This window comes from Juglans regia, chromosome 7 (genome assembly GCF_001411555.2).
Source record: "Juglans regia cultivar Chandler chromosome 7, Walnut 2.0, whole genome shotgun sequence".
Taxonomy (NCBI): Eukaryota; Viridiplantae; Streptophyta; class Magnoliopsida; order Fagales; family Juglandaceae; genus Juglans; species Juglans regia.
This window is the reverse complement of record NC_049907.1, coordinates 30652688-30677920: the sequence shown is the minus strand read 5'-3', so window position 1 is coordinate 30677920 and position 25233 is coordinate 30652688. Positions and strand designations below refer to the sequence as shown.

Here is a 25233-nt window from a genome sequence, read left to right as displayed (position 1 = left end):
CTATATTTATAGACACATGTTATTCCATGCTAGTAAAACTACTGCCCAAGCACAAGACGCCGCACCACTTTGAATCGCAAGCCAGCCCAGCCCCTCTTGCCGTTGTATTTCATCTTCCCCAAGGCTCCTCAACCCCATGTTCACCACCCTGCCGCGCCCAACCATTGTTTCACGCACACAACCATGCATACCACCAGGTGATAGCCACTGCCCGAGCCCCACGAGAAACCGCACAACCACCACCGAAGGGTAGTCTCACTGCCAATCTCTTCCACAACACAATCTAGTCGCTACCACCAGCGTCCTTCCCGTAGCAGAAACCCACGAATCAGACTCAACGCTACCGTTGCGTCCCACCCTAAGCCATCGTTCAAGCCATTGAAGAAACCTCTGTTTTTGTCTCCGAAAACAGAGCATTTTTTTTCCTTTTCTGTCTGCTTCTATTCGACGCAAACCAACCGAGCGCTGCCGCCACCAACCTCTTCCACGACATCGCCGCCGCACAGCGTGTATCGTTGGGCGCTGCGCTCCATCCAAGTTCGCCACTCTCCTCTCAATAAGCTACCCCGAACTCAACTCTCCTCTCTGTTTCTCTCTCTCTCTCTCTCTCTCTCTTGCTCATCTCTCTTCCTCTCTCTCTCTCTTTCAGTGCCCTGCCGTCGGGACAGTCTCCGCCCACCGCAACTCAGCTCCACCACGATCTCCTTCCCTCACGGTGAGCTCCTGTCGCACGTCTTCCCTAACTTGTGAGTTTCGGAAATATATGGTTCTAAGTGCTACAATTACGTAAAGTTAGTGGGTAGGGGGAGATATTTATGAGATTACCATTTTGCCCTTAAGCCAAGTAGGATTTGAATGTTTTTTTTTTTTTTTTTTTTAAATGGGTTTTGAATGGGCTTTGTTTTAGGTTTGGGTTTGGTTTTATGTTCAGCTTGTGTTTTACAAAAGCTTTTGTAGCTCAGACTTGTCTTTAATTGAAGTTGAGTTTTTAGATGGATTTATGTTTTATTAAGTGGATAATGAGGATTTTGGAAAGTTTTGGTATTTTAAGGTTATGAGGATTTTTAGGTATTGAAGGATTAAAATAGTTATTTTAGAAGCTTAGGATTAAATATCGAAGTATGTGAATAATTGAAAATTTACAAAAATTACGTGATTATTTTATAAGTGACGATTAATTATTGTTCGACATTTTGAGGAAAATTCTGAAAAAGCTAAGAAGTCCAGGTAAGCTGGATTCCTATGCTAGACTTTGCATTAAAATAAAATGAGTTGAGGTTATTTTTTTGAAACTATACAATTTGATTTTTGAAAAGAAATTTGAACTACCTCAGTTATTTGTTCTGCATTACTCATGAGATTCTATTTAAGAAGAAATTATTTTCTATCATGACTGGTGTAGACATGAACTTGTTATTGACATTTTATTTCTGAACTTTGGAAAAAGAGAACGAATATAAAATTTGTGCATAAATTATGTTGTGATATGATTTTGTTATGTTCTGAAGATTTTGTTCAGTACTCTGTTTGGATAAGACGTGATTTCTGAAAACCTTTGGCATGACTCTCTGATTCTGAATTTGATTATGTTTCCGCTCTGTTCAGTTACGACCCTGCCACGGGTGATAATAGTGGCATACGGCCCAACCACAGGTTACAATAGTGGATACGGCCCAACCACGGGTTATAATAGTGGATACGGCCCAACCACGGGTAATAATAGTGGATACGACCCAACCACAGGTAATGATAGTGGATACGACCCTGCCATGGGTTATAGTAGTGGTCTCTGTTTTGAGTGCACACCTTGGTGACAGAGTGTTTTATGTTCTGCTTGGCTATCCGCAGATGCACAACCCTACCATGGGGGTTATACATGGCCTCTGTTCTGATATGATGTTCTGATGATGATGATGATGATCATTTATGCTATGCCAAAGAATATTTTTGAATGAGATTATTTCTAAATGTTCGCTCTAATATTTTGATAACATATTTTGCTTCCGCACTCTGAAAATGAAAATGTTTTGTTCTGCATTCAGATTTTTGTAAATGCTCATGTTTACACACTGGTATATGTTCTTTGCTTACTGAGTTGTTGATAACTCACCCCTTATCTCCATATATTTTTTAGATAATTTTAATGCTTCAGCTATAAAACAAGAGTAGAAAGTTTAGCAAGGTGTGATGATTGTAGTGGAATAAGTGCCTAAGGGTACAAATGCTTATGCGAGAGTTGTAGTTAGTAAACTGATTTAATTTTTCGGGTATTTGATTTGATGAGTTGAGGATGTTTTCGAGTTGGAGAATTTCTAATTTATGTTATTGGAGATTTCTTTATTTTCGTCATGAAGGAACTTAGATTTTTGGATTGATTAAATGGATTAATATTTTATGGGATTTTCTGGATTTTATAATTGTGTTATTTAAGTTAATTTTAAGTATTAAGAGCTAACTCTCTAGACCTCTGAAAACGGTACATTACAATATGAGCACTAGTTGAAGAGGGCTATATATAGCCCTTCCTGTGCACCACTCACGGCTGGCCTAAAAGGCCAGCCTTTAATCCTTGTAAAAGTGGCAACTGTCACTTTTAATTCTAAGAATGTACCATTACGGCATAGGAGGGGGTCTGCCCATGTGGGTGCCCCTCCACCTTGCAGTTACGATCATGACTTGAAATCCCTTCACATATGTTATGATTGCTACTTGCAACGAATAGATTGATATCCACTTGTCTTCTTTTCTTATTGAAAATTATTTGTTTTCTTCTTATTGCCATATTTGGTTACCAAGAATGTTTGGACATATTTAAGAATTGAAATAATTTGTTTGAGATTAGGTCTTGGGAAATGAGAGAAAGACTTAAATAAAAATATTTTTTAAAATAAATATTGTATTGGAGTTTGTGAAAGTTGATGGATAGAGTTGAAAAGTTATTTTAATATAATTTTTTAAGATTATTTTTTATTTTGGAGTTTATAAAAGTTGTATTATTTCTGTGTTTAAATAATGATTATGTGATGATTAGATGAAAATTTAAAAGTTTGAAATTGAATTTTTATTTTATTTTTTTGTGTTCAAAGCCTCATTCGAATATTGAGATTAGAGAAGATGAGAAATTTGTGAATAATAGTTAAATAATTTGTGAATAGTAGTGAAATAGCTTGAATTAAGATGTTTTATGGAGTTTTGGGAGAGGAGAAAGAAAAAGTTAAATAAAAATATTATAAAGTCAAAATATTGTTAGAATATAATTTTTAATATTATTTTTGTTTTGAGATTTGAAAAAACTTAATTGTTTTTTGTATTTTGTTTAAAAGTTTGAAAATATTGTAATGATTAGATAATAATTAGATGAAATGTTGAAATTGAAAATTGAAAAGTGTTTATATTTATGGTGTCTGAATGTTGAGATGAGATGAAACCATCTTGTAATCCAAACGGGGCCTAAGTAATGTTTGAGAATAAAGTTACGGGAAAAAGTTGGGAAACGTTCAAAATTTTATTTTGTAGCCAAACAGGGCTAGCATGTTTTTCTACGTTAAGTTCTATAGGTAAATCAGGACTGTTCATCCGACTCAACCTGATCCATTTTTGCTATTCCGACACGACCTTCTTCTTTTATCCTTTTTTTCTTTTTTCTTTTTTTGGGAGTCAGAAATTATGCATATGCAGCTTATGTTCCAAGATTTGAATACTTTTATTTTGGATCTTAGACATTAATTTTCTACTACTTGCGTGGACATATATATTCTACATTGCTATATGTATTCTGATAGCAAGTACGAATTTATTGCAAAATTGCAGTTCACAAAAATCAAACCTTTTGATTATCCCCCTTCAAATTCCTTTAATATATCTTAAAGGCCAGTAAAGGTGTCATGCCATCCAACTGGGATCTAGAGAATGGAAGCTTCACACAGCAAGTAAAGAGGGACAATATCTTTTCCTCATCGATTATATAAGCTAGGCAGCAGTACATACATAGCTGACGTTCAAAGCATGGCTAAGGAAAAAAAAAAAAAAAGCTATGATAAATTATGCTATATCGAGACTTAATATTGGGCAACTGATGATATTCCTTCACTGCATCAAGTGTAGCTCCAAACTTGCCTGAACCAAGTATATATGCCGATGTTATTGGCTTTTATGGCAATGGAGTTTCTAAAGGACAAGCATTGGAGGCAAGGCTAATGTGCCTGCGGTTATTGAATTACACATAAAGAAGCACAAGCAAAACTCAATATTACTAAGGGTCTATTAGGGGTTGCAGTAGAAGTCTTAAAAAGTTCTTAAATAGTTTTAAAAGCTCTTTAATAAAAAAATTAAGTTGTTTGGGTGCTACATATTAAAGCAGTTTTAATCTCAAATATGCTAAAAAGTACGTTTAAGCAAACAAACATGCTTTTCTGAATAATGCAGAATCTAATTTGAATTTTAAAAAGACTGTCAATGGACGAAATACCCATACAATTTTCAAAAAATTACAACTTTTAAACTCTCAAGAATATGGTCATAATCTTTAAAAATTCAAATAATCATAATTTCTACATCAGATGTAACATGTTTGAAAATGCTTTAAGCATATAGTTACTAAACAGTAAATAAATTTTTAATAGTAAAACCTATTACTTAAGTTATAAGTCCTAATGTTATAAGTTATATTTTCTACCGCAATCCCAAACATGTACTAAATAGGTAAGAGAGAGAAATGATAAATCTTCAATCTTATATAGAAAGCTTAGTAAAGGAAGAAATGTCCAAGAAACTTACACAAGTTGCTATGAAATAAATCCTAAAAGAAGCACTGAATGTTGAGTTCAAAATAGGCACAAGGATCAGGGATGTCAAACTTGTTCAAGACCTGAAGCCACATATAGTAATTCCAAACATGAAAGAATAAAAAAATGTCCCTAAAATTGACCTGATAAAACAAAGGCCAGAAATCCCTAATTCAAGTAGCATAAAATGATGTTCCAATGCAATGCATAAACACGAGATACATCATAAACTCAGAAAGAAGGAGATTAAGAAATCAACTCATGTCTCTGTCGAATTCTGATCCACACCCATGTATTATGCAGAAAAGGTTCGACATATTAGACATGCATTTTGTCAACTTGGAGTATAAGTGCTTCACAACCAAATGAGGTACAAAGTTATTATCGTATATATCGAAGAGTACTTGGCCTTACATGCAGTTATTTAACGTGATATATGGCCAGCCTTATTACAAAATGAGTGATAATTTGAGAAAATAAAAAACAATTCATATATATAATAAAACATCTACATCACATGGTAAGAAAAACTGACAAGAATACCAGTAAGTGTGACATGGGGATGTTTGTAGCATTCAAATTTAGCCATCACGTTAATTTTTTAAGCTAATTTGAGTAATTTAATCTTATTTTTTAAAGAAGATCCATTCTAGCTTCTATCTAGCTAGTCATTGAATGTAATAGGAATAAAGATCCTATTGCTTATCTTCTTGTTTCATGCACAATGGAGAAAATTAAATCTCATCTCATGGCCATACATTGTAGTTTAACAAACTGACTCACTACAAAATATATTTATTCACCTACATCACCTGTATGAATGAAAAAACAGAGAGAGAGAGAGAGAGAGAGAGAGCAATAATAACAGGATGGTAAAGATACTCAAAAATCCTAATAACCATCACCATCAGCTATTGGCATACCCAAATACTTGCTAATATACAACATATATACTGCTGTTACGGAATGTTAAACAATCAGAATGCCCGATGATATCATTCTGCCACAATAATAGCATAAGGGAAGAGCCTGTAATTGCTGTTTACTTTACCATGTGGAGAAAATAAATGAAACCCAAAAATGGTATTTAATATGAGACAATATATATCAGAAGGTCTAGAACAAATTTTTTGTGTATAATCAATCGTAGGCCTATCTCCAATAGTGCCCGGGTTACCTAAGGAATTAATTCCATCAATATTGAGTTTCAAAGGATTTCCAAGAGGATTAATGCAGTAATGGACCATTAAATTTTTTGTTTGTCTACAAGGATTTCACAGGTCTATACAGAAGTATATATTTAATTAAATCCAAACAATCCCAGGAATTGACTTAAGAAATTTTAGACCACAATCAGCTAGCCCGTATGGCCTTTATCTTGATAATCACTCCAATCACTTTGTGTAAATGCATTATAGTTTATAAGAGGGTGAAGAAAAAGACCATTTTTTGGGGACATTTTTGCACCCAAATCAAATCACCTCCACCAGCTTTAACTAACACAAGCCAATCGTTTCTTTTGGCTAAGATACAGTCTCCCGAATCCTGACCAACACTAGAAATAGAAAAGGAATAGGCCAATGCCGCACCATTTTAACCCCAAACAAATTATGGCCAACACTCAACTCTTCCAATACATTTTCAGCCAAGCATTTAGCATTCAAAATCGAAAAACTATAGTACCCAAAAGTTCAATGACCAAAATCAACCCAAACCCAGGAACCTTAACACTACAGATCATCCATACCTTTAGTTCAGAGAGAGACTAAGAAAGCGGGAGCTGGAGCCTATGAGACCGAGACAAATGGTGTATGCGAGGGACACTGGGAGAGGTGAGAGGTCAGAATCAATGGAAGTAGGGTGGCAATCGTGTTTTCAAGTCAACAACTATATAGGTCAATTCGAATCCAACCCGTTAAGCTAAACGTGTCAAACTTCTAAACCCTAACCTAACCTATTTAGATAACGAGTCATGTCGTATCATCCGTTCGTTTAATAATTAATTAAAAATATGTTAATACGACACAACTCATTTATATTTGTTTGTTTTATATAAATGGGTTGAACTAAAACACATAACTCATTTGACCTGATTAACATAATTTCACATAAAAATTAAAATTTGTATTTACTAAAAACCACAATATATTAAAACATATATATCAATATTTTTCAAATTTTAATATATAATAAAATCAATATTACAAACCATACAATTGAAGGGCTAGTAGAAGTGCAAAGCTAACTTCAAGTTGCGGCGTATTGCCACTGATTTCTGGCAGTACATCTGGAGGGGGAGGTATACCCAGTCCGCTTCTTTGAATTCTCGTTCGGTTCTCTTCTTGTATGCATAAATCTTCATCCTGTTTTGTGCTATTGTGAGATTGTTCTTTAAAAGATTTGACAATTTGAGATTTGTTTTTCATTACCTGGTCCACCACCATGTTAGATGAGGTTCCATGAATGTAATCTAGTAATCTCGAGGGTGGATGCCCGTAGGATGCCTCGAAGGGGGGACAACTTGGTCGAACTGTGGTAGGTACTATTGTACCACCACTCGGCTAAGGGTAGCCATTGGCTCTATCTTGTAGGTTTATGGCCTGCATAGCACCTCAAATATCTCTCAAGCACCTTATTCAAAGCCTCAGTCTGTCCATTGCTTTGGGGGTGATAGGCAAAGCTGAAATTGAGGGAAGTTCCCTGGAGGGCAAACAAACCCTTCCAGAACGAGCTTAGAAACAAGGAATCCCTATTAGACACTATAGTTTTAAGAAAACCATGCAACTTAAATATTGACCCCATGAACACTTGAGCCACTTCCTGTGCTTTGTAAAGGTGAGATAGGGCTATAAAATGCCCATACTTGTTTAAGCAATCCATGACCACAAGGATAACTGAATACCCCTTAGATTTTGATAGCCCCTCAATAAAATCCATTAAGATGTCAGTCCATGCTTGTTGAGATATAGGGAGGGGTTGTAATAGCCTTGTTGGGGGAAGAGTTTCATACTTAGTAGCCTGACACGTGTCGCATTCCCTAACCCACCTTTTAATGTCCCTTTTTATGCCTATCCAGTAAAAGTCTCTTTTGGCCCTTTGATAGGTTTTCAGATAGCCAGAATGACTAGCTATGGGGTCTGTATGAATATACTGAAGTACCTTCAGTTTGAAGGGTGAATCTAGTACCACTAGAATTCTGCCCTTTTTCAAAATCAGACCCTGCTATAGGGTAGTTCCTTTAGGCACTTCTTGTTTGTTCTGCAACTTGGCAAACAAATCTGTATACTCCTTGGAGTTTTGATAACTCTGTTTTAGCTCCTCCACCCAATCAGCAGTGGGAAAAGTAATATGTGCTAACAACCCCATAGTCTTGGTCCCTACCTCTTCCTTCCTAGATAGAGCATTTGCCACCAAGTTTTCCTTACCCTTCTTGTACCCTATCTTGAACTCATATCCCATCAGCTTACTAAGCCACTTGTGCGGAGCTTCTGTCTCAATCCTCTGGTCAAGCAAAAATTTCAACGCTTGCTAGTCTGTCTTGATGATGAATGACTGCCCTAAGAGATATGGGCGCCATTTCTACACTGCAATAACCATATCTAGCAGTTCTCTCTCGTAAGTAGAGATGAGGAGGGCCATTCCTTTCAACATTTTACTCAAAAAAAGCTATTGGTTGACTTGATTGCATTAGGACAGTCCTAATGCCCTTCCCACTAGCATCACACTCAATTGTAAATGCTTGTGAAAAATCAGGGAGTTTAAGGACAGGGGACTGGGCGACAACCTCTTTCAATGTAATGAAAGCCTGGCTTGCTTCCTAGGACCAAGAGAAAGATTATTCCTTAAGAGGCTAGTAAGTGGGGCTGCTAACAACCTGTAATTCTTGATAAATTTTTGGTAGTACCCCGTCAACCCTAAGAATCCTCTCAAGGCCTTTGGGTTCTTAGGTGTTGGCCAATCAAACATAGAGCTAATTTTTAGGGGTCAGCCTTGACCGCTTGATTTGAAATTATGTGGCCCAAGTAATTAACTTCTTTGACCCCAAACCTGCACTTAGATCGTTTTGCATAGAGTTTGTGATCCTGCAGTAGCTGTAAAACTTGCTTGAGGTGGTCTAAGTGCTTTGTCCAGCTCTTGCTATAAACTAATATGTCGTAAAAAAATACGAAAACAAATCTTCTCAGCAATTGTCTAAAAACATAATTCATTAGCCCCTGAAAAGTGAAAGGGGCATTAGTGAGCCCGAATGACATCACTAAGAACTCATAGTGGCACTCATGAGTTCTAAATGCTGTTTTGGCTACGTCCTCGGGCACCACCTTGATTTGATGATAACCCGACCTTAGATCTAACTTCGAAAACATCATAGCACCTCCCAACTCATCTAGCAACTCATTGATCATTGAAATAGGAAACTTGTCTTTTACTGTTTCCTGATATTCAATGCTCGATAATCAACACATAATCTCCACCCCCATCAGCCTTACGCACTAACAACATCGGAGATGAAAAAGGGCTGGAATTAGGCCTCACTACTCAATTTTTTAATAATTCTGCTACTGTCTTCTCAATTTCTGATTTCTAGTAATAGGGATATCTATAAGGTCTAGTGGAAATGGGATAGATGCCCTCCTTTAACACTATCTTGTGGTCATAGTTTCTCTTTTTTTTTGGGGGGGGGACCTTCAAATATCACCCTGAACTCACTCAATAACCCCTCAATATATGCACTATTTGAAACCCCATGTGGGTCATTCTCTTGCTGGCCTATTTGCAAGAGCATGCACTTTCCCTTTGCTAACGAAGCTAACGTAGCCTTGTTACTGCCCCATAAGGTAAAGGGCTGTATTTTGAGCCTAAGAGGCTTATCTTCTATCCTCCTTTCCTAAATTCCATGGACAACCTTGAGAAGTCCCAAATAATAGGGCCTAGTGTTGCTAGCCAGTTAACCCCCAACACCAAATCACAACCACCCATCTCAAGAATGTAAAGAGGAGAAATGAATAGATTATCTTGAATTTTGATAGGTACAACCTCATAGTACCCTTCACTCCTTACCACATCTCCATTGGCCACACACATTGCTAGTTTAGCTGATTGATCCACCTTTAGTTTTGTCTTGTGAGCCACTGCTAGATCGAGGAAGCTATGGGTGCTTCTCGAATCCACCAAAATAACAATTGCCTCACCATCAATTTGTCCCACCAGCCTCATAGTGCTACTACTAGGAGTTCCTACCATTGCATTAAAGGACATTTCAAGAGCCCCTTCCACGGGTTCAACAACCAGCCCTTCCTCTTTCTGTTTCGGTTCCTCAGTGGTTTCTAGCACCACTTCATCACCTATGTCATCACAGCCATGCAACAGGTAAATCTTTGGGTATTTGCAAATGTGAGTTGAGTTACATTTCTTGTCGCAGTGATAACAAAGGCCTCTCCTTCATTTTTCATCCATCTAATGCAAAGTTATCTACCTTGCAGGTATTGTGGGTTTAAACCACCTATTGATCCACTCATGGTTTCCTTGGTTCGAGTTGCCAGAGGCAGGTAAACTACTTCTTTCCCTCACTTGTTTAGTCTGCCTTCTAATGCTAGCCAAATATTCTTCTTATATTTTAGCTATACCAAAAGCATCATTCAAACTTACTGGATTTAGCATTCTGATTGGCAGGTGGATCTCATCTTTCAACCCACTGAGAAAGCAGCTGAGCTTGTGGACATCGGATAATCTCGTCAATCTGTTGGAAAGAGATTCAAACTGTGCTTTGTATGCTGCCATTGAAAAGACTGTTCCAACCTTATCAACGCTTCCATCAGATCATCGCAGGCCGTGGGGCCAAATTGAATCTGGAGGGCTCATGTGAATGTCTCCCAATCCATGAATTGGCCACTGCTCCATGCATCTAGATACCAGATAAGTGCCTCCCCTTTCATGTGGTAGGATGCTATTAATAGACAATGAGCTACATGTGTTTGATGAAAGTCAAAGTACTGGTTTGCCTTAAAAACCCACTCTACTGGGTTGCTGCCTTCAAAATGAGGGAAGTTTAACTTGACCCCTGGACTTCCCAATCCCGTTCTTTGTTGACCTCCCTGTGTACCATCGGGTTGTTGACTTCAAAAAAAGTTCGCATCATATCAGTCATCTCTGCCATGCGTTGTTTGAGATATGTGATGCTTTCTTGGTGTTCCGCCAATTTATTTTGCGTGTATTCTTGCTGCTGTTTGGATTTGGTGTTGTCTGCCATGGGTGAGCTGGTGATGATAGGAACGTAGGCTCAAAGATGCCACTTGTCAAGAACCTCAGTAGGTTCCTGTAAATTTGAACTCAGTAATTCTGTAATAAAGACGATGATCTATAAGGATGGACTGTAGAAACAATGAAATTCAAATACGCATGGGTGAGTTTGAGGCCACCCAAAATCCTCTAGCGAAAAACCAACTGATCAACAGATTCCAGAATGCCAAAACCCCACCCCTGGCGTGGGATTTAACGAACCAAGAAAAAAATTACAAAATACCCCTTACTACTGTCTTCTTGCAACATAAAGTTAAACTACATCATTTAAGAGAAACAAAGCTATGCGTTTAACACTAAACAAAACTACACCGTTTAACATCTAAAGTAAAGCTACGTCGTTTTCTTCCCATCTGTGTGACGTCATCTGAAACACTAATGCTGCGTCGTTTGGTAAATGATAAGGCTCCCTAAACCCTGACTTCACTTCCATTTGCTTTCATCTCTCTCTCTCTCTCATCTTCAATCTTCCCTCTTCAAAACCCCAAGCTTCCACCTTTACCACTTCCCTGATATCCTTCCTTGAGGCCTTGTAACATATACCTGAATCAATATTGAATCAGGACTCTGTTTTTATTAGGTTATGGAGTGAATTCAACTTTAGACAAGTCTAACAAAGTAGCTCATCTGGTAACATGGTCATCTGTCCAACCTCAATCAATCTTTAGTTTTCACAACTCAATCATGTATGATCAAAGATTTGACATTTTCAAACTCTGTCTAACTCACTATAGGCTCGAGAAACAAAAAGAAGATGTGTACAAGTGAGATATCCAATAACACGAAAAAGGAAAAATTATTGAATAGAGGAACTCCCAAACATTTGGCAATCTCAGATTTGTCGAAATCAAACTTTTGAAAGTCCGGAATACACAAACCCCCTAGGAACAAAATAACCCCAGTTTTGAGAGTAATAAAAATAGCAGCACAACATGAGAAAAGTGAACAGCAAGATCTGTCCTCTCTCTCTCAAAACCTCTCTCTTAACCTTGTCACATTGTACTAGCAAAGTCGAAGAAGAAAGAACCATGCATAGTGCAAAAGGTTAAATTATCAGGTAGTCATGATTACAACCAATGTACCTAGTTTATATATTCAGACCAAATAAGGTAGAACTTTATTTATAGTGCTATCAAAATTGATCCTATACACATCAACTTGGGAAAAGCTAAGAACTGTGTACACTTGAAAAAAAAAAAATGCCTTAACTCACCAGTTAATCCTATTCAACTGACTATCATAACATTTCATATTTACTCCAATAATATGTGGGTGGTTTAAACTATGAAGCGGAAGAAACTCTACATTCTTTAGGAGAAAAAAAAAAAACAAACGGGAACTCCTCATGTGGCCAACAGGAATAGGACTGATGACTTCCGGTAATAGTCTGGCCCTCTTGAAATGAAAGGGGTTGTCATAGAAAGAAGTATGATCTGCGACAGTGATTGCAACAGTAGATTAATTGATTATAATAAACTAAATAATGACTTCTCAATTAGACAACTGATAATAACAGTTCAGAAGACTATTAATATCATTTCAACGCGTTTTAAAATGAAAGAACAAGAGAAGCACTGTGATTTACGAACCTGAAAACGTATTGCATTGAGAGAGACAGGCCTAACTCCAAATGGAGGGATTTCTAAATTGTGTTGTCATCGCGGCCAATAGAAATCTGACTAGGATTTCTCTTTCAACCTTCTTCTCCTTTTTGAGTTCAAGATGACGAACCTGGAGACAGAATTAAGCATTATACATCTTCACAGGTATGATCACCTGTAAGCGTGGGGCTGTGCGCCCATATTTCTACATCAAGAAGCTTCTTAAAGTTAACACAAAACTAGTGAGAGCAAATTAAAGACCAACATGACCAAGATGGACTCAGGTCAAAAGAAAATCTCAGATGATTGGAAAGTTTGATAACTGGTGCAGGCCCCAAGTGGAACCATGAACATTTGGGAAGCAAGAACACTATCAGTGTGTCCGTTCTAAAAGTAGTTAACATTGCCTTGAAGGTTAGGCTGCACTTATCTCCACTTGATCCCATTAAGAACTCTCAAAATTATTATTGCAGATTTTCATTGAAAAGGATCTAGAGTTCAATAAGCCATTTTAACCAGTATGAAAATGTGTACTACTACTAGTTGTGTTTGCCCTATATTTTCCCTACTGATTTGTAAAATTACTCCTATCGAACTAGCTACCTTCTAACTCACATCTCCAACACTCCAGCTGTTGTTCCAGCCTACAGTGCCAACAGAAAATAGAGAACAAAAGCTACGAGTTGCAGTTCATGGGAGTCAAGGTAGAAAAGGGTACGGCCATTAGGTAATTTCAGGAAGTCATGACATTTTGATGTTTATGCGATAAGTAACAATATCCTTTCATAAAGTTAATTGACAGGCTACTCTGTTACATTACTTTAATGAAATATCATTACAAGATAGTAAATTCAGAAATGGACTTCCAGACAGAAGTATCACCTTGACAGAACCCAATTGAGATACATCTGTGTCTGTTAGGATGACAAGACATTTTATATCGTGCTCGTTTGCATATTCATACTGCTCTGTAAGGCTTGGATCAGGTGCAGGTACAAACTCAGCCTGATTGACACAGGGCCAGAAAGCCGAAAGCAACAGTTAAAGCAACTTAAAGGAGACTACTTTGTCAGATTTGGCCGAATACCTCTTTGAGGTGCTTCCTTCTCATTATAAAAAATAGTTCCAGAAATAATTACAAAGATAAGATTGAGAATTCAATTTGAATCTCAACAAACTACATCTTTATCTTTATCTAAACTAACCTGACTAAGTCCATCCAAACCAGAGATGATAATATCATCTACATATACCAATAAAACTACTACTCCAGCATCGCCCTTGTGCAAAAATAAGGAAGCATTGTACTTACTTTGCTTAAAAGAAAACCCTAGTTTTCCTTTGATATATTTTCTTAAAGTTAATGTTCAAACCTTGATGTTCTCCTCCCACAATTCAGCAACAAGTTCCATGCGCTCTACCAACAGACCACCTCCTCCTCGTGAACAAACAAGAATAATGGTGCTAGATTCAATTCTGCAAATGTAAATACACATACATGATGAGCCAAGACTTATGGGTTAGTGGAAATGAAATAGACTAAGAGAATGTGATGTAAGAGGTCAAGGACATTGCACCTAGTTGGTTTAAAATCTATTGAAGAACGCTGAATTATCGTCTCTAATGCAAGGCTAGTCCCAACAGCACCTGGAGGACTTGTTTTCTGGAATATGAAAAAAATGAGAAGTAACTAATGGAACAGAGTTAATATAATTTTCAAATCGAAGTTTATTCAATATTTCAATATGGGCAATTATATTTTGCATACCCAAACTACCATCATTTCTTCAATTTACACTGTAAACCATCACATTTCGGAAATTTGTATCCTCTCTCTCCTACGTTAAGAACGAAAGTCTAAAGTAGCCTCCATATTGGTGACCCATAGCCAAGGCTTTGCCCATGTCTGTACCTACACAGGTTGTGGGAATCTGGCCTGAGGGGGGATGGTCACACTAGCCACCCTGCTGGGTGGCTCAGGTGGCCACCCCTTGCCAGGCTGTGATAGGTCCGTGTGAGGGTGGTGAGGGTGGCAACCTAAGCCACCAAACTGCTGGAGCCACGGGGGGGGGGGGTTAGTCACACATCCGCCAGAAGCGGGACCATGCATGGGGGGTAAGCACTTGAGGAGGATGGCTGGGGTTACCCCCTTGGTGTGGCTGAGTCCAACCACTTCCTTGGCTTTCATCATTAACAATATATTGTATTTTTATTTTATAGTAGGAGTAAAAATTGAAATTATGCAAAATCAAGGGCATTTCAGATAATGAAAAACAATTATGGTAATTTGAAGGTGCATAATGTATTTCCTCCAATAAATTATTTATACAACAGGTAGAACCAAAATGAGCATCCAAAAGAAAACAAAAATTTCTGTTTATACTGTGTGAAATGTGTGCGCTCATGCATACATACAGAATTCATGGAAAATACGAAGTAACCAAATAAATTAATGGTAACAACGTACATATTCATGACCCCACAGTTGGTGAAGCAGATAGTTATAGTGGCCACCAGCAGCAAGCAATGCACCTTCAATAAGTGATCCAGGATTGTTCTCCTTTATTAAATATACCTTGGCAATAAAAGTGCAGCATAGTTAAAACCATTTTCACAAAAAGATTTAAGTCTTTATATTGTTGTAAGAGGTTTTGGATGCACAAGAAAATGTAAAATGCTTCATTTGTAAGTGAAAAAAAGTTATATATTCAAGTATGTGTATGAGAACCCTAAACCAAAGTGTAATATTCCTGGCATGGTGAAAAGTTGGAATGACACTGTTCTATGGACCAATACTCAGAAAGGAATAGCATATCAAAATCTTGTAAGCAAAATCGTGCTTTATGTTGCTGCACATTAGGCTTGGAGAGTGAGAAATGCCTAGAACTATGCTGTAGAGTGCAAACATGATGGGATAGTTCTGCATGAGGTAAGCCTTTGCGTCAGAAGCTGATGTAACCTGTAAAAGGACTGCAGAAAACTTAACATAACTGTTGGTTGCAACAGGGATCACTTCTTACTAAAATCTTTGACAATCGCTGATTTTGAAAATGTCTATTTACTGTTAGACAGTGCTAGGGCTGTATAGCCATGGTGTGTTTGATGTATGCATTTTCTTTCTAAGAGGCTGCGCTAGCTGGTTGTAGAAATAGCTGTATCACACATCACTGCTAGTCCTTTGCCCAACAAGGGCTGTGTTAATATTGCAGTATAACTTGGGATGCCTCTATGCTTTTAATTATTTTTGGTTGTTGATACACCTCCAAAAAAGCAGTTATGCTTATGGGTTTTTCTGTAAATAATATTTCGATGAAATGCTTAATCAAACAATAAGAGGTTCTTTGCAAGTGTTGGCTTGGCTCTTCCCTTGGGTTCTTGACTGGCTGATGTGAAAGATGAACAAACAGAGCAAATACGGAAATATAATTATTTATAAAAAAAAAAGGGGCTAAAATGAACAAGCAAGGCCAAACTGTATATTCATTTTTTATTTTGTGCAATCAACTCTTCAGTGAATTTCCGCTAAATCCTCGTGTTCAAATCTGGATGTCATTATCTTCTATAATCAACAAGTAATTTGTCTACGAAGGTGAAAGTTGACACCAATACCAAAAACTCTAATTGCTATTACAATAATGTGCTTTTCATCATGCTGTAAACCATCAGTCCCGAAAGCTTAAACTATCAAGGGATCCTAGAATGATAGGAAGTACACAACACTAATACTCCTCATCTTAGGTCTGCTCGGTAACAGTAAACCAGCTCCATGCCTTACACATGCAAAACAAAAAGTAACAAAATGGAGGTCATCAAGACTTGGACCAAGGTTTCAAAGACAATAACGTTTGATTCCATGTTATAAAGCATTCGTACTTGAAGCTCGACTAATCCGTCAGAAAGGGTGGCAACAATGTATATTGAACACAAACTAACATGCTTAACAATAACACATAAACATAAGATCCAAACTTCAATCAACCACATAAATTTGTTGCTATTCTTTCTTTGGAAATTATAGGAACCTTAAAATAAAACTGAATGAAATATTTTCATATAGTCACTAAAGGCAAGCCTACTAAAACTAGATACCAGATTTAGGGCTGTCATCAAGCCAAGTTCAAGTGAGTAGTGCCTGGTCAAACTCGGTTCGGCTATTAAAAAATCAGGCTTGAGCTCAAAATCAAGCTTTATTGGATGTTCAAACCCGACTTGAATAATACATTCTCATGTCCAAACTTGACTCGAGACTCGGCTAAAAATCAAACTGAGCGCTCAAATGAGCACTCAACTAGACTCGACTCATTTATTATTATTTTTTTTAAATAGAATCTAATAAAAGAACAAAACATTCTTATAATATACAATTTGATACAAACTTTTTCTTAACAATCACAATTCTTCACAATTATTTACAAATACAATTAAATGGCTACAGGAATATATGGCTACTTGGCTCTAATCCAACTCAAATCAATTATACTTGTATAAGATATCTGTATATTTATAGTTTATAACATTATACAATTATATTTATAGCATAGTGAATTATATATGCATACATATATTCATTACAACTACTACACATATACCATATATGGTGAACTATATACATATCTAATATGATGTCTTTTTATATATTATATACACGTGTGTTAATATATGAGTGAGTTCACAAGTCGAGCTGAGCATCATACAAGCATGTTCACTAACTTTAATCGAGTCGGGCGAGTTTTATACAAGTTGTATCCTTTAATAATCGAGTCTAATGTTTTGTTCATGAGCAGCCTATTTAATAATCGAATCGAGTTGAATTCGAGTTTAATCAAGCCGAATTCGAGCTGCCTATCAGGTGGTATTGTTTATTTACAGCCCTAACCAGATTACTGCACTCAATCATATCCTCATTAACCTTCTTTCATTAAAAGTTTGAAATCAAATCTTCCAACTATTTGCTATTATAATGTGTGGCTTCGATTTAAAAGAGGCATTCTCTGGTACAATGGTTAACTCTCAGGTTGTTGAAGGAAATTGGATGGGTTTGAATACTGAGAGCTGCTTTTCTATACAGAAAATGCTTAAGGTGACAAGTGAAACAAACCACCTTCCTAGGACCCCAGTTAGGTGACATCAGCACTGCATGATGAATACTTCATGGTCTTTCTTTTGTGAAAAAATTATTGTCTTGTATTCTTGGCTGCTATTTTATTATATGTTCATTTTGTAAACATAGACATCCAACTGACTCAATAAAAATCTATGTTCAAATTAATTTCATCCTCAGTTGAGATGCAGGTAGGAAATACACATTCTTGGCTGCTATTTTATCATATGTTCATTTTGTAAACATAGACATCCAACTGACTCAATAAAAAAACCATGTTCAAATTAATTTCAAATTAATTTCACCTATTTGATGCTTCCAACTAAAAGGATCTTAGCCAGGCCTACTTGGAATTAAGTTCTAGCTAAATGGTATTTGCATATATCCAGGTTGAAAACAGATCTATCAGTATGTTATAGTGATTATCTCACAGAGAGAGAGAGAGAGAGAGAGAGAGAGAAGATGGCAAAGGAGGGATAAAAGTAGTTTGCCAAGATTAAAGAAGATGAATGAGTAGATAAGACAAAGGATGAAGCAGCCTAAAATTTTGCAACAACACAGCCAGGGCCGGCTCAATATGTTCCGGGGCCTAAGGCTAAAATTTTGAGCTATGTTTTTTTTTTAAAAGTAAAATTAAATAAATTTATTTTTATTTTTATATTATATTTTTATTTAAAAATAATTCCTATCATTTTGTAAAGTAAAATTATTGATTAATATTTTATACCACATTTTCAATTAATACCTGACTTAATCTTTATTAGGAAATTTTTTATTTAGAGAGAATTTTATTAAATCTAGTTTTATAAGTACTTTAGACTCTTAGACACAATTATAATCTTTTTTTTTTGATAAGTACAGACACAATTATAATCTTTATTGTCAATAAAGTTCTATAAACAACTTACACATTTGAAACTTTATTAGGAAATTTTTTATTTAGAGAGAATTTTATTAAATCTAGTTTTATAAGTACTTTAGACTCTTAGACACAATTATAATCTTTATTGTCAATAAAGTTCTATAAACAACTTACACATTTGAAAAAAAGTGGGCCCTTGCCTCTTCAAAGGATTATACCAAAACCTTTTATGAACACTGAAAAATTAAAATTTGCTATTTATAATTTTCACATTAATTATATATTAAACTAATAATGAAAAAAGAGAAGTGTATTCTTAGAAGGAGAATAGATAAAATAATTATTATATGTGATACTTTAAAAAAATAATAATGATATAATATCTATTTAATCTTATTTATATTCTCCTTCTCATTGAGTTAATTAAAATTTTTTATTAAATATATATATATATATATAAATTATACTTTATATATTTTTTTAGGGGCCTTAGGCAATTGCCTAAGTGGCCTAATGGAAGAGCCGGCACTGAACACAGCTAAGGTATATTTTTTTTGTAAGTAAGAAGTAATTTTATTAGAAACGAATGTATAGGCAAAGCCCATGTACACAGGAAGTATACAAAAGAAAACACCTAGATACATTCTATAGAACAGAAAGCAACAACAGAAAATCATGAACAGAGGGTCCATTAATCTCTAAAGCGGAAAACCAAAGCAATAAAGAGTGCATAAAAAAATTCCGGATTTGGTCCAAAGTATGCTCCTTGTCATTAAAACACCGCTCATTCATTTCCATCCAAATGCAGCACATAAGACACAAAGGAACCATCTTTTGTGCCTTATGCAGTGCATTTTGATGGAAAGGAATCAAGCATAAAAGAGGATTGAACACAATCGCTCAGTAATAGGAATTGGGTTCCCAGACTTCTTCCAACACTCAAAATATACCCATTACAAACAAATAAGCATATTTGGAAAACAGCCAACATAGAAAGCAGACAAACTTCCAGAATCCAATTGAGTCTAAGAAACAAACAAAGCTGCCATCCCCTTCCCCTCCACGGTCCCAATGAAAGAAAAAAATCCAAAGAAAAGTATATCATAAAACTAGGCCAAGTAAATAACTATGCCCATAAGAAAAAAAGGACAGCACATGACCAATCCCAGCCAATTTTCCTAGTGGTGTAGGCTGGGAGTTAGTATCAATTGAAACTTCACTGGATTAGCAATACTGGCTTATAGAATGAAAGGGTAGCTGTTGAGTAACTGACATGATTTTCAAAAATAAAAAATAACAAACGAAGGTATCATACCTGAAAGAACAAATCTCTATGGTAACTCTCAGTTGGGGGCATTAATGCATCTATATAAACATGTTTCTCAATCCTCCAAATTCTCAAGTAGCTACAGAGGTCTGACAATTCATCAAGTGCCTTGCGTGTAGGTTTATCTGCATTAGAATTGTAGCTACTGACATGGATATAATACATCATAAGATTTATGTAAATAATAAACCAAAAAATCTACCAGCTGGCAACGCTCCCCTCAATCTCGGAAGTGCCTGATCAGCAGCTCCGCAGAACCTTAAACTAACAGTTTGCAGCCTATTTACGACAGCTTCTGCTAGATTGAGCTCCTGTAAATGAATAAAAATCAAGAAGAATAAATAGATAGATCCCATCTGGGTAACTATATGTATAGGAATATAACTTCTAAGATAATGATAGTTGTAGGGTAACTATATGCATAGCTCGTTTTCTTATATAATTGTCCACAAACCTGCAAAAGCTGACGCCTTATGACAACCCATTTTGATTTCCGTTCAGAAGATTGAGGACGCAGAGAACCCATCATCAAAAGAAGCTTCATTTAGAGATGGAAGCATCTGTCAGGTCAAATTTACATACTAAATGGTGCTAATGTCATGCGTACATTCATGATATACCTCGGCTACTTTCTGTCTATGCTCTGCCTTCACTCCTATCCAAGACCAAATTGCATCCAGAAGGTCCCCATGATTTAGATGAATGTCACATGAATCTGCACTGAAAAACTGAGCTATAATGTCCATGGTCACCTGCAAAAGGAGCAACAGTACAATGAATAATAGTCCTCAACCACAGGCAAAAAGCTGAGAGGTCTAAACTTTGGACACTTAATTAGTTCTTTCTACTTGGTTTTTCCACGAGTTTCTAAACTGTAAGAACACCAATTCTTTATAAACATCCACATCATCTATCCACAAACTTCTTTCTTTGATGGGTCCAAGTGTAAAACCTTATCAAATATCTCACTTAGTTGATATGGGGTTAAAAATTTTACAAATTCTGATGGGAGTTATCCAATCCACTCACTGGCAGGCCTCTACAAAGCCTGGTTTGATACATTATGTCATGGGCCAGAAAAAAACCCATGGAGCTACATGTCTTACCACCCAGTCCTTAATCTCCCCATGTCGTCCTTGCTTGTTCATTGACTAAAGTGCTAGGCCACTTGGGACCAAATCATTTTGATTGTTTTCTAATATCTTGCATGTACAAGTTTCATTCCTTATTTGTAACTCAGCACCAAGAATTACAACATTAATTTGAAGAAACCATTTTAGAAAGGGAAGAAAGGTATATCGAGAGAAAAGGGACAAAATAAACTTCTTAATCACTGAAATTGCAGGAGAGTTCCATTATTCAATTCCCAGGGGATGGATGGTTAGGGAGGAAGAGAGAGAGCAGGGTATAAACAATGGCATACCGCACCTTGATAACCTCTGCCTCCGTCAGTGCTGATGCACCTCCAATAACGTCAAAATCTCCCTGTTGAAAACAAATGCTGTATAAAGGACACTTCAACTTCTATAAAAATTCACCCAAAGAGTTAACATGGAAGCACCATTGGGAACATTCCATATGATTTTTTTTTTTATAAGAAACATTCCATATGATTCACTTCCAAAAAATGAAAAACGAATGGGATACACCCCCATGACAATTTCAATTATTGTAATGCACACCTGAAGGTAGCGATTTGGTGGTGAATGCCCAATTGCTCTTCTATAGACACATGATATTTCATATCGTTTGAATGAAGATTTCTACAGCATAGAAAGTAGAAACACAAATTATTCTTTGGAATGTAATTTTTTTTTTTTTTACAATAAATAGAGCATGTATGTTAAAGAAATTGCATTGTAAATCAACCACTCAAACTCGAACAGCAGTTCACTGTACTGAGTGCTCTACACCTCGGGAAGTTGTAAACAAGGATTGAAACTAGTCATGATTACAAGTTCAAAGTCCACTTGTCAATGATTGGTGGGATGTGGGCATATGCTTTAGTAGAAGTCAACCATTCAAACTTGAACTATCATGACCAAAGGAAGCACTTGTCACATGTGCGCTATACGCCAAAAGAACAAATCAAAGTTACAACTGTAGCTCCCTAAAATCGTTAAACTGATCTCGACCAAGTAAATTTCCCGTGTGGGACTTAGCACAGACTTTACAATCCACCCACCCAATGTGGGACTCAACACATATCTAGATAATACATGGTGTTGTGGGGTAAACGCTGGCAGTAAGCCCCACAATAATTGAAGGAAAAGCTTTCCAGAAGTTTGATTGGACAACACATGCATGGAGCTCAAGAGAGAAAAAGGCGAACGTAAACAAAAAAGGCTGGCAGGAGTGAGACAAGGGGCAGCAAAACATAGAGAAAAAGGGATCTTCTTCCTCTATCACCGATGTAATAGAGAGCCATATTGAGGGTTGAGAGCATGAATAAAAGAACATTTTTATAGTGGGTTTCACGCCCGAGACCAGTGGATGTAGGCCTCAACGCCAAACTATGTAAAATCTTTGTATCCCTTTATCTTCACTTTCCGTCATTTACTTATCTCTGCAAGCATAGATGCACACCACAAGCACAGCCACCATCAAAGCAAAGCATAGATCATGTGAAACTATTGGCCCCATCATCAGAAAAATGCACTAACGCAAGGTATCACACACACGACAACGCATCATTTATTGAGTGCTAAAAAAACTAGCCATGAATACAACTTCAAAGTGAAATTATCTCCTGATTTCTGGTGAGATTTTGGCATTTATTTGAGCTCCTGATTAAATCCTAAATACCTACATACCATGTTGACCATTTTTATAGCAATATTTCTCTGGATTTTTTTTTTTTTTGATAAGTCAATATTTCTATGGATTTACATCTTTAGAATAACAAATTATCCATCGTTCCAAAAGGTTAACTCTTACAAGATGATCAATTTAGCTTAAGCTGCAAGATAATGAATTTATTTATTGCAACGTTTCCTCAAGTTTAGGCTCCAACCAATTCTCCCATGTAAGGGCCAAATGGGTCTTAGGACTTGCCTGTATTCCTTTCTTGGTACTCTTTCTTCTTCCTCCCAAGTTCGTATTCATTCCTTGCTTTTAGAGCAACAAAATGAAGATCTAGAAAATTTTCTTCCCAGTTTTCCAATTGACACAAAAACTAAATCTCTATTAAAAAATAATGAAAATTCAGAAAGAAAGAACTTTGATTGAATACTTTCAGACTTTCATCTGAAATTTGTCCTTTCCCATCATTATTCCTTGCGCATCTATTTTGAGCCCTCCCATGCACTTGGCAGCCTTTTGTGAACATTTTTTAGTAACTCTGTCAACCACTTAAAACTGAAATTATTCAGTACTTCATGACAACCATAGCACGTTTATATGAATATTCCTATTAGTTATAAATCAGGATTTAGACTCAAGTTGAAAAGTTGAAAAGTTGTTTTTCTATATCATGTTGAGACCCACAAATTGTAGCAAATACACGTGACCTTTAAAAGAGTGAATATAAACTTAAAAATTAAAAAACAAAGCCTATGCCCAAGTGGTAGTCTTGCCAAATTAGTGTATGCTTAGCATAATACAGAAAATCAAGATAATTTTGCCAGAGAAACAAAAACTAAGAACATAATACATATGATGAAACACCTTGTTTAAATAGGAATCCAAATATTCATTCCATGCTTAATAAATATATAGACAATTGACTTGAAATCTAAATAATTTTATTTAAGTTGGCCAAAATCAATGACGAAGGGAACAAAAGCTAGCACAGCTCCCTCCGATAGAGTAAATACCTGGTGGGAGATCACCCAACTAACAAAAGGAAGACGCAGCTCACGACAAAGTTCAAGCTTATCTCCTCCATGGGTCAAAAGTTTGACAGTGTTCCTTCACATAAAATATGGAAAATAAATAGCCAGCTACGACAGAATTTAGGAACAAGATGTACTGTGGGATATGTACTGCTGTAAAAAAGATAGCATGAAGTTTGATTGAAAGAGAAACCTATTGAACTGTGGAAAATCATCCAACAAACGCATGGGTACTATTTCCAGATGCTTAGCACAATGCTGCCTGAACACTTCCCTTGTGACTTCAACAACATAATCGCGAACCTCAGTATCTAAATCTGTGTACTGAATAGAGGTCTCATCTCCAGCCAACCTCAGTCTACCAGCATGACGATGGACGTCTTTTATGCTTAACATATCTTCATCAAAGATAGCATTGACAACTTTATCGTACATACTTCTGTCCTCTGAAGTTTGCATTGTTCGTAGAATATCTGAAGATATGGGCAGAAAGCATTTAATTAAGATAATCAAAGAATTATCTTCTTAATTATATTATTGAAAGCCACACACTACCAAGCACAATAATGGAACTTACATTAGCCACTCTAATTACTAATTAGCACATTTGAAATTAATAACTTAACAAATAAGTAAGCAATAAAAGAAAAGATATTAAAATTGATATTGGATCTTGTGACACGTGATTAAGTAAGAGCACTGGCATTGGACCAGCCAAATGCTAGTGAAGCTAAAAATATGGCTCATTTTTTATTAAATCAGCTGCTGCATTGGACTAGCTAAATTCCTTCAGGTCAGACTATGAGCTACAGTAAATGGAAGCCAAAGTCATACTTGGCAAGTTACTGTTCACCAACTAAAAGTATATTTTATTGAAAAATAATCTCCATCACTAGGCCAATTTTCCCATGCTTTCTACTCCCGCGTCTCCTTGCTCTCATTTCTCTCCCTTCCTCAAAAGCTGAGACCCCTTTTCTCTCCGTTTCTCTCCCTTTCTCTCGAACCCGAGAGTCCCTTTCTCTTCCCTTCTCTCGTACAGCTTCACCCACACTTCCTTTCTCTCCTTTCTCTCTCCCCTTTTCCGTTTCGTTGTCCATTCTTTCATCTATCTCGGCTTGGGTGAAGAACCAAACACTGTGGAGGACAATTGATCTACACCGACAATCGGCAGCTAGAACCAAACGGCCTGTGCTACAGCGCCTTATGAGGATCTTTGAATTTTGCCCTAGACTACATCTTCAAGACTCTCTATTGCGGTTTCGATATATGCAAGGGTAAAAATTTCTGAAATTTCTCTTTGATCTTACTTCATTTTGTGCTGATCCTTGCTCTTGTTGGTTGCGATTTTGCTGATTTTAGTGGTTGTCCAGTGATTGTGCCGTACGTTTATTGGATGGATTATTGATTTGGGTTTTGTTAAAGTGTTCT

The 25233-nt window shown here is 36.5% G+C and overlaps 1 protein-coding gene across 1 annotated transcript in view; it reads right to left on the bottom strand.

Moving 5' to 3' along the window:
* Positions 1-12175: 12175 nt before the first annotated feature.
* The window catches only part of LOC108979906 (eIF-2-alpha kinase GCN2), a 47242-nt gene continuing 34184 nt past the window's right edge, over positions 12176-25233 (bottom strand). Inside the window, exons 17-30 of the mRNA XM_018950705.2 lie at positions 23999-24278; positions 23788-23881; positions 21655-21735; positions 21401-21457; positions 20593-20724; positions 20427-20510; positions 20175-20283; positions 19961-20097; positions 15150-15257; positions 14260-14345; positions 14056-14158; positions 13565-13687; positions 12671-12812; positions 12176-12514 (exon numbers count right to left, since the gene is read on the bottom strand). Of these exons, the coding sequence (XP_018806250.1) occupies positions 12702-12812; positions 13565-13687; positions 14056-14158; positions 14260-14345; positions 15150-15257; positions 19961-20097; positions 20175-20283; positions 20427-20510; positions 20593-20724; positions 21401-21457; positions 21655-21735; positions 23788-23881; positions 23999-24278 (1505 nt within the window). The 3' untranslated portion in view covers positions 12176-12514; positions 12671-12701. The remainder of the gene's footprint in view (positions 12515-12670; positions 12813-13564; positions 13688-14055; positions 14159-14259; positions 14346-15149; positions 15258-19960; positions 20098-20174; positions 20284-20426; positions 20511-20592; positions 20725-21400; positions 21458-21654; positions 21736-23787; positions 23882-23998; positions 24279-25233) is intronic.